The sequence below is a fragment of the Parambassis ranga genome, chromosome 12 (genome assembly GCF_900634625.1).
Source record: "Parambassis ranga chromosome 12, fParRan2.1, whole genome shotgun sequence".
Classification (NCBI taxonomy): Eukaryota; Metazoa; Chordata; class Actinopteri; family Ambassidae; genus Parambassis; species Parambassis ranga.
The window spans coordinates 5,696,143-5,710,878 of NC_041032.1; the positions used below are offsets into that span (position 1 = coordinate 5,696,143).

General features: G+C 43.0%; 1 protein-coding gene across 1 annotated transcript in view; it reads right to left on the reverse strand.

The window, feature by feature from the left end:
* The window catches only part of ror2 (receptor tyrosine kinase-like orphan receptor 2), a 30,950-nt gene that overhangs the window by 3,355 nt on the left and 12,859 nt on the right, over nt 1-14,736 (reverse strand). The window contains exons 2-7 of the mRNA XM_028418470.1: nt 11,158-11,229; nt 4,329-4,616; nt 4,215-4,245; nt 1,360-1,481; nt 961-1,275; nt 574-828 (exon numbers count right to left, since the gene is read on the reverse strand). Of these exons, the coding sequence (XP_028274271.1) occupies nt 574-828; nt 961-1,275; nt 1,360-1,481; nt 4,215-4,245; nt 4,329-4,616; nt 11,158-11,229 (1,083 nt within the window). The remainder of the gene's footprint in view (nt 1-573; nt 829-960; nt 1,276-1,359; nt 1,482-4,214; nt 4,246-4,328; nt 4,617-11,157; nt 11,230-14,736) is intronic.

Here is a 14,736-nt window from a genome sequence, read left to right on the forward strand (position 1 = left end):
CTGTCGACCTTCGAAATCTTTCGTCCATCCTGTCAAGGGACTGATAAATGCCATTAACAACTGGGACACAGCATATAGCTGTGGATGACAGCTTCTTTACAAAGCATGTGCAGAAAAATGGCCCTTCAGCTCCACATAGTCTCTTATTTCCACTCTGAAAGAAGGCTGGTTATCTAATCATGACCAAAAGACGATATCTCTTTCATTCGGGGACAGTGATGGATCGATTCGCCTGAACTGTCCCTTCAAAGTAAGCACGATCTTTTGTTAACAGGGGTGATTTTTTAAACACAGGGTGACACTCACACACAACCAGCCAGTAACATTAAACTCTACAGCTCCATACATGTTGACAAAAGATGATTATATATTACATGTGCTTTCATTTGTCTGGCTAACAGATTTACCATGACTCCTGACACGACCCTGGGAAGATATTTAGAAATGTATATAGATACGTTTTTAACCTGGTTCTTGCATGTTTACAATAAGGAATCTCTACATAGCACTACATATGATTGTCAGAGAAGGTTCAAAACACTCTTTTGGGTTATTAAGTTATCATGTACTCACTGCAAGGCTGGATGTCACACAGCTCCATCCTGACCGCAGGGTCCAGAGTGTAGCACCAAGGCCTCTCCATGTGCCCTCCAGGGTTGCGACAGAAGTTGTGACCCCCCCAAAGCTCGGGGTGTTCCTGGGACAGGTGGTGACTGTGGGGGTACTGAGCGCTCCATGGCTGGCAACGGTGACCAGACTTAGTGGTGGTGACTACCCCCCTATAGTCAGCACCGCTGCCATTGTAGCAGGTTTGCTCTGAGGGGGATTCTGTAGAGAAGAGAGTGACTCAGTATGGACATGACTTCACACTGTGTTCCTATGCTCCCAATCTTATGCTGGCATCAGCTATTAACCAGACATGTGACTGATCTCTCTAGCAACCAGTTAACATCCACTTACGTGATCCTAGTTTTTCTTGTGGCACGCCGATCCTCATACAGGAAGCAGCGTCCGATGTGCCCGGCCTTGGCAGCAGGTGGCAGTTAGGGAGCTCGAGCTGCATGAGGATCATGGGATTGGATCGGGCGATGGTGTACTCTGAGTAGCAAATGTCGTTCTCCAGGGCCTCGCACTCATCTCGACAGAGCTGGCGACGCCGGGGCCCCCTGGAGCCCTCCTCACACAACGGAAAGACGTAGTAGCAGAAAGATGGGATGGCGAACTTGGAGCACTGATCGGACAGGTGGGTGGAGGTGCCAATCATAGTAAAGGCAGCTGGGAGGGGGGTAGAGGATTTCAGTATGTATTTGCACACACTTATGTATCAATATGTGAAATAGAAGAACCTGATTGCCTCACCTGTGATGCGGTTCTCACTCTCCCCCTGCATCTGTAGAGACTCCACGTAGATACTCTGGTTACCGATGAAGCGAGCACAGGCGATGCCTCGGTATGGCTGACAGAAACCTTTATCACGTGACCTAAAAGGAAAATCAAAATGCACTTTAAGACAGAAAGCTTAAAAAGACAAAGAAGAAAAAGAGATCACAGTGGCGCTACTGGTGGATTGACTAGATAGGGGGCATGTATTTGCTGCTGATGATCTACATCTGTGCCATGTGCAATGGTCTGGGCCGACACAATAAGAAACGGTTTCCTATGTCTCAAATTACAACTAGCCATAGCACTAAAGGGACAAATGTTGACCAATCATTTGGGTTGAGCACATTTTGTGACAGCAGAACAGGAACACTGGCAGCCTCTCATGCATCACAATCATTTTTCTCTATAGACTAAACATAATCCTTATGTCTGGGAACAATAGCTTTCATTATAAGTACTCATAAAAGCTTTGCAGCACTACAGCGTCACACGGATTAAACTTAATCAATAAAACAAGGACAGAACACTGCTTGTAATCCCCCATAAAGTTTCTACATCCCACAAATAGTAAAATAAACAATGTAATGACCTATTTTAGTGTCAATGGCTGTGGAGCTCATTTTAGCCTCTGCATGTAGGTTTGATGCTAACACAAGAAAACAGTATTTTCACGCTAATTTTAAGAAATATAGGCTAAGACAGAGTTAACTGAAACATCTGCACAAAATGAACACATCATGTGAGCTATGGGCTCTTTATAAACGTCTGAATCCACTGATTGTTCCTGGTAAACCAAATAACAGTCTACAAATTAATCAATGTAGGACCTGCTCAGATACACAGAGGATGAATTGTAAAGTCTGGTGGCAGCTTGTAGAAAATGACTTCCTGTAGCCCCCAACCTCCAACCCCTATCATAAGCCTCTTCAGTGTCCCCATACATCAAACCATATATTCATCTAATGTGAGACTAAAGCCATACACTGAGCAGTACATGAGACGTGGATCAGCTTTTTATGTGTAAAATGTTGCGTGCCATCACATTGAGCTGGCGGGTCAGTGCTGGCGGTGTACAGGAAGTTGTTCTGCTTAAAGCCAACTGATCTCAACTTGTTTTCAAACTTGGCTCTTGGCTAAGGTCATTCATATGTTATGTTTTCACTGGGCTTAGTCTCCCAGGCCCGACTTAAATCTTAATCCACTAAACAAACAGGCACGCTCTCCTGTCCTGTGAACACAGACCTGCAATCACATTTACACAGGTAATTTCATTGAGCTACTAAGTATGGGAAGCAATGGTCACAATGATTCTTGTTGTCCATATCATTCTATTCTTATTCTATTCAGATAACCGGTGCTTTGGCTTCTGTACACTGCTCCGTCTTATTGCATCCCACCACTTACCAATAAATGAAGGTGTCCATGCTGATTCATTTTGAGACTTTGATCAGGTCTTTTTCTGTCCAAATGAAAGGACAAACGGCACTTTGATGGTAATTGGACAGACCCGTGATGGTGACATGGAGCCGTGACGCATGGGCGATAAGTTCCTGCATCTCCATCAGTGTCCCTGCCCTCATGTCAACCCTGTGCTCATACTCCCTCTGCTGCTGGATGCACACAGCCTCTGTTTCATTAAACTAGGCTACTTTAGTTAGTTAAAGCACTTGCAAATCTTACTGCATAGCTTTCTGACATCCCACTTCAACCCAAGCTACACAGTATTAAATGCTTCAGCCTAGCATACAGAGGTTCAGCAGACTCAAACTGCTGTTATATCTGTCTGAAAGGTGACTGATGATTCACAGTCTGATTATTTTATCATTATATTGTGTAATATAAGACAATATATTGAGCTATTCATTTTAAAATAAATCAATACTGGGGTCATATTGTTGGCTGATGAGATAAGCTCCCTGGTAGAGGCCTTCAGGAACCGTTGGTCTGACTGAGGACATGAATCAGCATTCTTTCCAGTTCAGAGCGGGCCGGTCCAAGCCACCAGCTGGTGTCTGACTGTTGGTCGAGGAATCTAATCTGAGCCCCATCCTGGTGAGTCAGACCCACAAGAGAGAGAGAGAGAAAATAAAGGCTGCATGTCCTGCTCACCCTCATGAGGTAAGCTGCATCAGTCGGGGCGGCATAGCACAAGGTCGTCACCATTTCTAAAAGTCAGTCAGAGCAGTGGAGGTACGACTGAGCTGACATGTCTTTGCATGCTTTTTTTAGCTCGGGGCAGACACTCTTACACCTCTGCAGTAAAGATATTTACTGACAGCAGTCATTTCACAAACCGACCATCCTGACCACTTAACAAATCTCTGAAGTCAAACTTTAAATCTCACCACAGGATAATTGAAACCTAAACAAACTAAAAGCAAACAGAGCCCAATGAGTCAAGAGTACATTTAAATGACTTTCCAATAATTTTGTGTATTTACCCCAATAAGTTACTTATATAACATATATGCTGGCACATCACCAACTGGTCAAACAACAATCCACAGAGCACAGGCCTGTGTCATAAAGCAGCTTTAGTGGCCTCTCCGGAGACGTGCTGTGTGTAAAAACCTTTTGCAGTCCACGTTTTAGATTGGAAGACTTACTCAATAACTGCTGCATGCAAACCTCCCAGGTGCATTATAAAGTGTAAACAGGTCAGGCTGGCTGCTGATTGTGGTTGGAGCAATAACAGGCTGGGGGTACCGGGCAAGCATGAAGGATACAATTATTTTTAATAAATGTATAATGATCAGTTTCAACCCAGCAGCACTCACTAATCCATCATCAAGACTGGATAATGATGTTGTTATAAGGAGACGTTCACTTACAGTTCATCTGGGCCTGGTGTGGGCATCTGTCCTGTAAATCCAAAACACAAAGGGGTTAATTAGCCTTCAATTGTCATCAATGAGACAATAAAAAATTAAACTTGTAAACCTTACCTAGTTTGACGTAAAGGACGCCTGTGGCAGAGATGACCTTGAGTGAGTTGGAGGCGACGCACTGATAATACCCGGTGTCTGTTGTGTCCAGGTCTTGGATGCGGATCTTGGATCCCGCCTCCGTCCTGCGGATGGTGATGCGTCCCTGCTCCTGGACCACAGGGGCGTCGTTCTTCAGCCAGCGGATGGACGGTCGGGGGTTTCCTGCCACTTTGCAGTGCAGTGTTGCTGTCTGGCCCTGGAAGTGGGTGATGTTGTTGAGTGGCTCCTGGATCTCCAAGAAGTAACCTTAAAGAGATGAAACACGTTAGTTTAAAGGTTAAAGAAGGCACTAAAACAGGCATAGAGTAAAATGTATCATTGTATAAATATTTTTATACATATATTTTATGCTGTATTGAAGCTGCTTCATAGTTCTGGCTCGTGCTAAAGAAATATTCCGCTCATATCACTTTTTTTTCCAGTGATAACACACACAAGCAAGCTAAGTTTAGCCACCTAGCTGTGACATGGTGGCATCACTAGAAAGACATCTGTCAGCCAGTCAGACATCTTGAAAACAAACCCCCACTTAACAAAAACAAACAGTGAAAGTGTCACTTTCAAACATCCATCACAGTTTACTGACTTCCTGCTTCAACCCGGCGCACCATCATTTACCAGTATCTATAAATACTATAAATACTAACAAGAAAACTACCTCTTCAAATCCAGTTAGATGGAGTCAGATGAGGAACATTGCTGTGATTACAAACTCAGCATGTGTGCCCCAGGGTAGCAGCGGCTAAGCGTCCAGAGGAAAATATGCAAGTGGGTGTTGTCATTAAAAGTGACCTTTACATTTGTATCAGTACCACTCAACACGAGCACAGGCCATGTTTACACAGGGTTACATAGAGAGCCCTGGTATAGCTCTGTGCATATGAACCAGCGTTTCTGCTGAAGCAAACAAACAACATATGTTGGGAGCATTAAGCAGCCGTCACACTCTGACTGCAGTCCAGGTCTGCCAAAGAGGTTTATGAAAGGAGTCAGAGAGGCAGCAGACGTTCAAGGTCAAACTCCACAGTCTCCTTTAAGTTTCCACTTTATTGACTACCTGATACACCTAGATAAAGCTAATGTAGTGTAACCACAGTCCTGCAATGATTTAAAGCTTGCAAAGTGAATGTAGGATTACTGTGGACAACGATGAGGCCCACTGTAAGAGCTCAGTTTCTTCCTGATTCCTCATGGGATTTCTGACTTCAAGGATTCTCGTTTACTCAAAACTTTTTATTTTTTTTTCTGCAGGTTTAACAAAGTCTGACTCACTGAATTATACACAAACATTTATCATTAGATTGATTTTTTTTGCTATTTATTTCTAAATTTGCTGCATGTCATCTGCACGGTTTGGTCTGAACAAGACACACTCGACTCAGACATGTTCTCTTTTCTTTAAATTTTCTAAGATAGGACAGGTAAGAAAAAAAAGAAGGAAAATGACAACCAGTTGCTCACTGTTGCTTTGCACCAAACAGAGTGGACCATGCCCAATTATGGACACAGGCCTATCTGTGCTTACCTACTCCTGTTTATCACTGTATCAGCTAATTCAAATATTTAGATATGTTTCATATTAATATTATTGTTGGGACTTTGACAGAGGCCACCGTAGTTTCTCTTAAACTTGTGACATGGACTTATGACAAATGTCCATTCATTGTCTCAAGTGATTTTCTGTGCTTTATAACGAGACATGAACAATAACTGGCTGTCCAAGGCTGAACGTGCATTTATCTTTGGGGCGAAGAGGATGTGAGGACTCCGCAAAGGAGGCATTCATAATGAAATAAATATGGTCTTCCTGTGTTAGGGTCCCTCATGACCACAGATTTTGTCTGGTTTGGGGAAAAAAAGCTGATAAAGACTGTTTGTGTATGTTTGCTTCAAAAGCCAAGAAACTGTCTTCCTCTTTTTTCCTTTGCTTTCTTGTTTGCAGTCTTCTTCTTATCAAAGCTCTGATGAGATAATGAAATAAAACTCAGTTTAGATAGTAAAGAGTGTGGATTTAATGACTATGACACACAATTAATACGTGATGAACTGACTCGGAGATAACGACAACAAACAAATAAAAGCTTGGTTACAGTCCTATGAGGACAGACGCATGTGGCTCTGTTTATGTGTTCATGGTTTACATGTCAGCCACAAGTAAAAAACACATGTGCGTTACTGACCATGCAAACACACTGGTGTTTTTCAGTTAAACAGAAGGTTTAAGTTACAGTCTCAGTTTTCACCTATAGTGTGCAGTTGTGCATTAAAAATGCAATTTCTGGATAGCACAGAAGTGCAGTTCATCCAGTGGTCACTAGAGGCTGGGTACAAAAGTGAGTCAATCCCCATAGACCTCCATAGACCTTAAAATGTGTAAACAGAAATAAAGATGTTTACAGACTAGAGCAAAAACTGTTTTTTACTTCACTTATTTTAAATATATTTAGTTTTAAACCCACCCAGCTGGGTGTCACCTTCCCATCACTCCCTATCTGACTCATTTGACCTGGGAATGAATGCTGACTGTACTTTTAACACTGAGGACAGAAGCCAGATGTTAATAGCTTTTGGTCCAGATGTGGGTATTAATACAGTTTGAGGATGCTGGACTGATGTGGGACATGTTGAATTTCTAAGTATTACAGTATGTGCTTCCTACTGTGTAATATTTTGCTTTAGGCCAAAGTGCAGGACGGCTGGACCAACTTTCCCTTCACTGCTAACACCTGGCCTGGGAGCAGCTCTCCCCCCTCACAGAAATGACTATTTATCTGCAGGGTGAGTGTGGCTGACTGCAGATGAAATAAAGCTGCATTGATGGGAGAAAAGAAAGACAGAGCAGGTAAACAAGGACAACATCTAAAGCGTTAGCAGGCCACTAAAGACTGGGCCTTGCGCCATCTGTATTCCAATTGGAAAATTGCTGCAGCACTGTTCCTTCTTTCTGCAGGCCTGAAAAGTTACTGGCTGCTCACCAACTGTTGATTCAAACAATTCTGCCTTAAATGGCCCTGGAGCCAGACAGATGCTGAGTCCTTGTCCTGAAAACACTGATATTTTACTTGATCACTGCCCCAGAGTTCCCACTGTTGTCTAAAATAATCATAATAAAGCAGCCCCACATTCATTATCTTCTGTCAGTAGGTGGACATTTTTGCAGTGCTTTTGCTTCTCTGCAAGGGTCTCTCCAAGCAGATTACTGTATATGGGAATAAAAAGGAAGGCTTGGGGTACAGAGACAATGATAAACACGCACTCAGACATCCCATAGTTTTTGGTACCATCTGCATCTCAAGCAGCCGCCAGGCTCTGCAGTTTATACGCAATGGAAAAACAGAGACGTGTGGCCGACTCCAGATCCTGGCAGAACAGAGCTTTCCTCGGAGAGGGCTACACATGAGTGATGTCACCACGCAGCTCTTTAATTATAAAGTTATTCTTTTGAGGAGAGACTGGAAGCTCTCTGAATGTAAGGGCAGGGCAGGTAGGGGAAGATGGATCAGCTGATGTGTAGCAGTGAGTGCTGAAAACAAACACAACAGAATATTCTGACCCCTGGAAATCTGCCTCGCATTTACAGTCATCATCTTCAGGTTTTCCACCTGATCACAACATCCAAAAATTCAATCAGAAACAGATTTATGCTGAAATAATGAAATATTACTGAGGAGAAAATAAGTTCTTCACACCATAAAAACAACAGCAGTACTTGAATTTTTACCCTCCTCCTGCAGTCATGTGTAATCTGTCATTTGGGATGGGACCCATCATCATAGCAGCCCAGAAAATGACGGAGAAGCTGAGTGCATATGGAGAAGTTTGACTTACATGTGTTTTTCATATTGTAAAAAGGGTTGCAGTCATCAGTGTGATCTCTACTAGGCTCTATGACCATAACATTTGAAGCACGGACATGAATCAACCCTTGTTGACACACTCACAGGTCTGTAAAGTTAAGACATTTAAACATGGAGCCTGCCTCAAGTGGTCACTGGTGGAAGTACAGTTTCGGCCTAATTACTCAGTCCTTCAGGCAAAATGAAAAAAATAAAAAGTATATATATCAGAATTTTAGAATGGATGCATGTCAATCACATTCACAGCATGCCTGCTGGGCTCATATTCAATAACCCACTGATTCAGACATCATCATTCCTGGTTAAATCCCAAGCTACTCTGTGACTAGTAAGGCACTTAAGGCATGGCAGTCTCAAATATCAAGGCTGAAGTGCTTGATTGATTAGTCTTATCCCCGAGAGATAGAGGTAATGAAAAGCAGCTTTCTCCCACAGTCCTCTGTCTGGCCTGCCTCCAAAGCCTGGGCTACTTGGACCACCAGCTTGTTTGTCTAAGAAACGGCTCCGCAAGACGTGCAACAAATGACGGCCAAAAGTGAACATAACTTCATAACGGAGCTACATCTAAATCAAACACATTTTTCAAACACAGGCTGTGGAAGTGTAAAAGCAACAGCTGAGTTATGCTGCTTTGATTTAGTGATGGGAGCCTCACAGAGTCCAGCTGAAAAGAGAGGACGTGAGTTTGACATCTGCTTTGCTCATGCTCTGCTTCAGTTGTAGCTGAAATTAAGCTGACTCTCTTCACCCCCCTTACTGTGTTTTCTAACCCGAAACACTGAAAATGGAATAATTCAATAGAGAACTTTGATTTTGCTTTCAAAATGTTCATGAATCTCAGCTCTCAAGCGCTCGCTCTGGGTCCTGCACAAAGGACGGTCAATGGAAACAGTCCTCACATTGTACTGCTTCATTTCCCTACCCTGGTATTAAACAGACCCTGCTGCAGCGGTGTTGAAGCTTCCCCCTAAAATTATAACATGATTGATGCTTGCAGGGTAGGAGGCTGTGCTGAACACCCACCATGCTGCATGACAGAGCTAAGCCAAGAGGACAGGCTTTACAAACCAGAAGGCACGGCCATTAACAAACCTGTTTGGAATCATTAATGAGCTCTTTAATACAGCCGAGAGGCCATGCTGTGCAGCCGAGGAGGGCTGGTTTAGAAACAGAAACCTAGTCTGACTTTGTTGCGGCGATGCCATATTAAGCCAAAATAACCTTGTTAATAGAATGCTGTCATTTCTTCAGATTAGCAGTACAAACTGTTGCAGCACACACTATAAACACGTCTCACAGACTGTACATTCACAGTGGCAACAGGAGGGCGCGCAGTCTGCACATCAGCACAGTCACATCATATTTAACCACAACAGGCAGATCTCTTAAACAAGGAAATATGAATGTGGTGTCTGGACATTAAACCACGAACAGCCTGATAAGCCTGTGTTAAACATGACAAGCCGGGCTAACACAAAGAGCATCTATGCTCTATCTGTGTATAGATATAAACAGTGGCCTCTCAATATATTGGGATCATAATATTTTTGCTCTCATAACAACGAGCATTGGTGTCAAAACTCTAAATATCAGTGGCACTTTAATGTCATTTCAGGGGTAACACACTTTGGCTGTGTAGCTGTACATGAACGTGCAACCCCAGTGACCTTTGTGTGTGTGTGTGTGTGTGTGTGTGTGTGTGTGTGTGTGTTACAGAACACGTACTCAATGTGCACTCTCACACAAACCTCACAGGGCTCATCAGAATGTTTCTATCACCATACGTTTTCAATCACAGCCCTGTCTGAAGAAGGAGCTAATGAAGTGCCATGAGATGCACGCAGTGCTACCTGTTACATAACGCCTTTTGTTTTAGTGAACACAGATGGAAGGGGGTCAGCTAACCCTTTGTTTACTGGTTTAAAGTCTGTACATGTTCATCTGGCTGAGAGATCATATGTTAGAGAGAGGGAGTTCTGGGATTATTTTGTTTTGTGTAATGCTGGCTTGTTACTTTTAGACGTACCAGCATTGGTTCAAACCAACCAAACCTTATCAGTGAACGGCTGTTAGCGTTAGCCACAGTGGTGCTGCAATGTGCTAACACTTAACCAAAGACAGAAGACATTTCCCAGAGCACTCACTTCCTGTGTCACATTAGCTTTTCACTGCCCCTTTAGCAGACAGGCAGTGGTTCCTGTTCCTGTTAATTCCAATGGGAGAAATTACCTCAGATTAGGAGGCAAAAATAAATACTGGACCCATTTGTCAGTAAGCACACAACTTCAAACATTCTAACATCAACACCAAATAAATTAGAAGAACGCTAAGGGACCGGAAGAATGGTTTGATATCATTAGTGTGACAGACTGTGACTAAACAATGAGGACAGCAATAAGTGATTTGTTTTTTTTTTAAGAAAAAAGAAAATGTGTTTGCCTATATTGTGTAACAGGTCTGTGACGGCTGCACTCTCTAGTGTTGTAGTCTTGCTTGATCCTTCCACAAGTATTCCAGGACTTTCTATCATCTTTTACGTATTAAAGTTCAAATATATATATTTTGTTGCTTTAAAACGTTCAGTGACGCTGATTGTCAGAGTCTAAACATGCCCTGCCACTTCCTTCCTTTCTTTTGGAGCCAGGACTGCTTATCACATACAGCTAATGAGCTTTGTTTCTGGCCGCTATAATAATAATCACATTAGTGCCAAACTTTGCAACTTTTGTGTGATGACAAGACTCCAGGGAAACAGTGCGGATTAACTGCACCCAGCTGTTCTTCATGAACTAATGTTACGTCACTGAAATGATTTCTACATCTCTGTCTTTGTATGTAAACAAAGAAGATGTTGTAATTAGCATTTCCTTGAACTGGCTGCACACACAAGTGTTAAGAGTGTTGTTAGGAGACAAAGGTTTATATCTTACCTTCAGCTGTTGGTGCAGCTCCACTCTGAGCCTCAGCAAGACCATCTGTATCCACGGACAGACCTGGATCCGCTGCAGGAAGAGCAGAGAGGATAGAAGAGTTAAAAGTAAAGCCACAACAAATACAGGACCGGGCTGACTGTGGTGGTGGTGGTGGTCCCTGAAGGCACCACGGACCGACACAAACAATACAACAGCATCAGATAAAAGAAAACTACATGAGGAAGTATTTACAGAGGAACTGAGCATTTGAAGTCTGTCCTTAATATCAATAGTGGAAAGCATGAATATGCTCAGCAGCATTTAGGGACATCTGTCCATTAGAAAATGACTTTGCTGTGAGACCATGTGCCTGCTGCTGGTTTTGATATTTGGTTTTAAGATTAAGTAATAATCACAGCAAACCTCCTGACATGACTGGACAAATGGTGAGGAGTCACAGAAATTATGCTTTTCGGGAGACGTGTCATGGGTAGAATGGTTCTGTGATATAGTGTGTTCAGTCAAAACATGTTATTCCTCAGAACAAAGTCTGTGGAGTCAGAGGGACGTTGCTCATTGAGTTTTTCCAAGTCTTTTTGGCACTTTGAGCCCCACAAGCTGAACACCATCTATTATTATTATACTCAAGAAAGGCAGAACTCTCTGCAGAGCAGCAACACAAACTTGTCCCTCCTTCCAGCTCTTTGTCTCATATTAATCTTTTCCTCAGGTTCGTTCTGTTTAAAGTGTCCCTTTATTGCAGTGGGGTGTGTGTTTATTTGAAGCAGGCCTCTACGCTCAAACAGGGGGGAAACACACACAGAGACAACAGTACTGTTCGTCCTGTGATGGTAATGTGTTGTCTTTAGAGGCTAACAACAACAGAGCAGTACACTGACAGCCTTTGGAAAATGTGACCACTCAAACTGTATTTTTTTTTCTCTGATTCACACAATACACGTGTTTGTTTTTCTTTATGAGGAATATAATGTGTAATGGATACTCTGTTTGATTGGACCCGGCTCTCTCTGGGAGCTAATCAGGATCAGGCGCATGTGAGCAGACACACAACGTATGGCTCAGTTATTAGCTGGGCTCCACTTGGCATTGGCTGCTGCCTTCCCTCTGATACAGAGCATGTGCTTGACAGATGTGGCTGGTGGTGGAAATTGGTGGTGCTGAGGACTCCAGTGAACAGAACCATACAGCATTCCACTTAGTAGCTATACTATAGACTGGAGTTTAATTCAGACTATATGCTGTAGACAGACACAAGCCTTTTTCAGTGAGATTGTTGTTGTCTGCCTCAGATGCAGATGGTGGATTTACTCGGGCACTTCTACCCATCTGGTCTATGTCATGCCAGGTAGAGGAGGAGGAGCAATCTTCCCCCTTGAACGCCATGGTCATGAAGGAATGAAGCACAAAACATCAAAACAAAGCTCAAACCAGCCGTTGTTGGATCTTTTTCTTAATCAGTTTGCCCATCTGTTATAGATCTACAGCCAGTCTCTAACCAAAAACTGAAGACAAACAACAAAGACTGATCTCTTCCTGATAGAATCTGTAATAAACCTCCGAATGTGAAAATAACTGCTAAACATTCTCAGCAGAGCCTGAAGACAAACAAACCGAGCAGCTAAACTGCCTCAGTTTATATATCCAGTGATTCTACATTTCACTTACATAAAGCTGGAGGATTCAGTTGAGATATATTAAAGTAAGATACTCTTCAGAGTACGTAAAGCTCCAAAAACACTGACTGTTTCCCACAAAGGAGCAGCCAAGCCCTCCCTGCCTGATAAATGCAGCCTGTACTCACATCCAGTGTGTAACGCTGACCCTCTGTTATTAATTTGTTCAGAGCCTTATGCTGACTAAATCTGGCAGGGCTGGGTGCAATCACTAGTCCCCTTTTGGATCTGGTTCCAAGTTGATGAAATACCCAGATTGTCAAAAGCTCTGGTGGTGTCTGAAGAATCACCCTGTGGATCTTTTATTAGGAACGTGCAGTGCAGTGAGGCCAGCAGGGTCCTCATATTTAGGGTTATAACTTTGTCAGATCAAATAGGAACACTTATTTTGAAAGGTCCCATTCTAAAACATCTGTATATATATATATATATATATATATATATATATATATATATATATATATATATATATATATATATATAGCAGCACTTGGTAGAGTGGGCCCCATAAACCTTAGCTGAGGAACAGGTCTGTATGTCACCCCCCCCCCCCCCCCCCCTCTCTCCCTGTCATGATCCGTGTCCCCACGTCCTTTTACTGCTTCCTGTTGTTCTTTTAGTGGCTAGAAGGCCCCAAATGTATGGCTGGATTTAGGGATTAAATGTTCATGGTTAGTTTTAGAAGATTCCTCACAGTTTGAGTCTTGGTTTCCATGGTTACAGCTCCCATTCTTCCTACAATAAGATCCACTGTCTGAATTGATTCCTGCCAGCAAAGCACTCCTATTAGGGTTTGAACACTGATACCATCCACTTCATATATACACACAGTGGGAGTGGGGTCACCCCACTGTGAGAATAGAATTACACCGTATTATGGCAGTATATGGGTTTGTTTCTTCCAAACTCTTAAAACATATTCAAGGCATTATTTTGGTTATCTGAATATTTGAATATTTATTTCAATGTGTGTGAATTCTTGCTGGTGCCCCACTCAGCACTCCAGTCCCATAGAAAATCAAATCATCAATGTGTTGTACACGTCATCCTTTAAAGGCCACCAGTGGGGCTTAACTCTGTCTAATGCCAATGGGCCCACATGTCCTACATATCACGCACCCCGCACACACAGAGAAGTAGTATTGTGTTTTATAAGATAAACTCATGTTTGGTGAATGTACAAGAAGGAAAGTGAGACCAGAGCTGCATTCCCAGTCCCAGTCACACCAGCCGGTTGCTGTGATTGATTGCATATATCCATATGCTGTGGAAAACTAGGGCTATGGGATGCTTTTCCATCCAGAGCTGAATAAGGCTGTTGCCTGCTGCATTCCAGCAGCCTGCTGCCTCCACCATGAAAGGGCCCTTTGAGAGCTGAGAGGCCAGGCCACGGCTCCATCTACTGGGGTTTTGACTGAGGGCCTTCTGGCACACCTCAACACTTTCCTTCCCTCTCCTGTCTAACCCTGAGTGTGTGTGTGTCTCCTCCTGCCGAGTCCTCTAACCTTTGTCTTTGTTGCTCCCCATCCTCCACCCCTCCACTTTTTCTGCCCTCTCCTCAAACCTTTTCCTCGAGATTTGAGCGAAGGTTTGCAGAGAGCAGGCTGGAGTTACACAAACATTATTCTGAAGGCAGAGCTACTTTACAGGCTGAAATGATGTTGCTGGCTAAGTTAAACCTCAACGGATAGAAGCACAGAACCACAGAGTGTCAAAGGAGGAAAACATAACTGAAAACTCAACCACTGCTTTTCTTCTCTCCAAGAATGTTAGTGGTTAATGGAGTGTTTTAAAGCTGCAAGCAGCACGATGACTTTAAAACAATCTGTACAGCGTATGTGGTTAAATAAAACAGTTAGTGACGCACTTCCTGCTTAGTGACTGAAAACTGCTGATCAGCTTG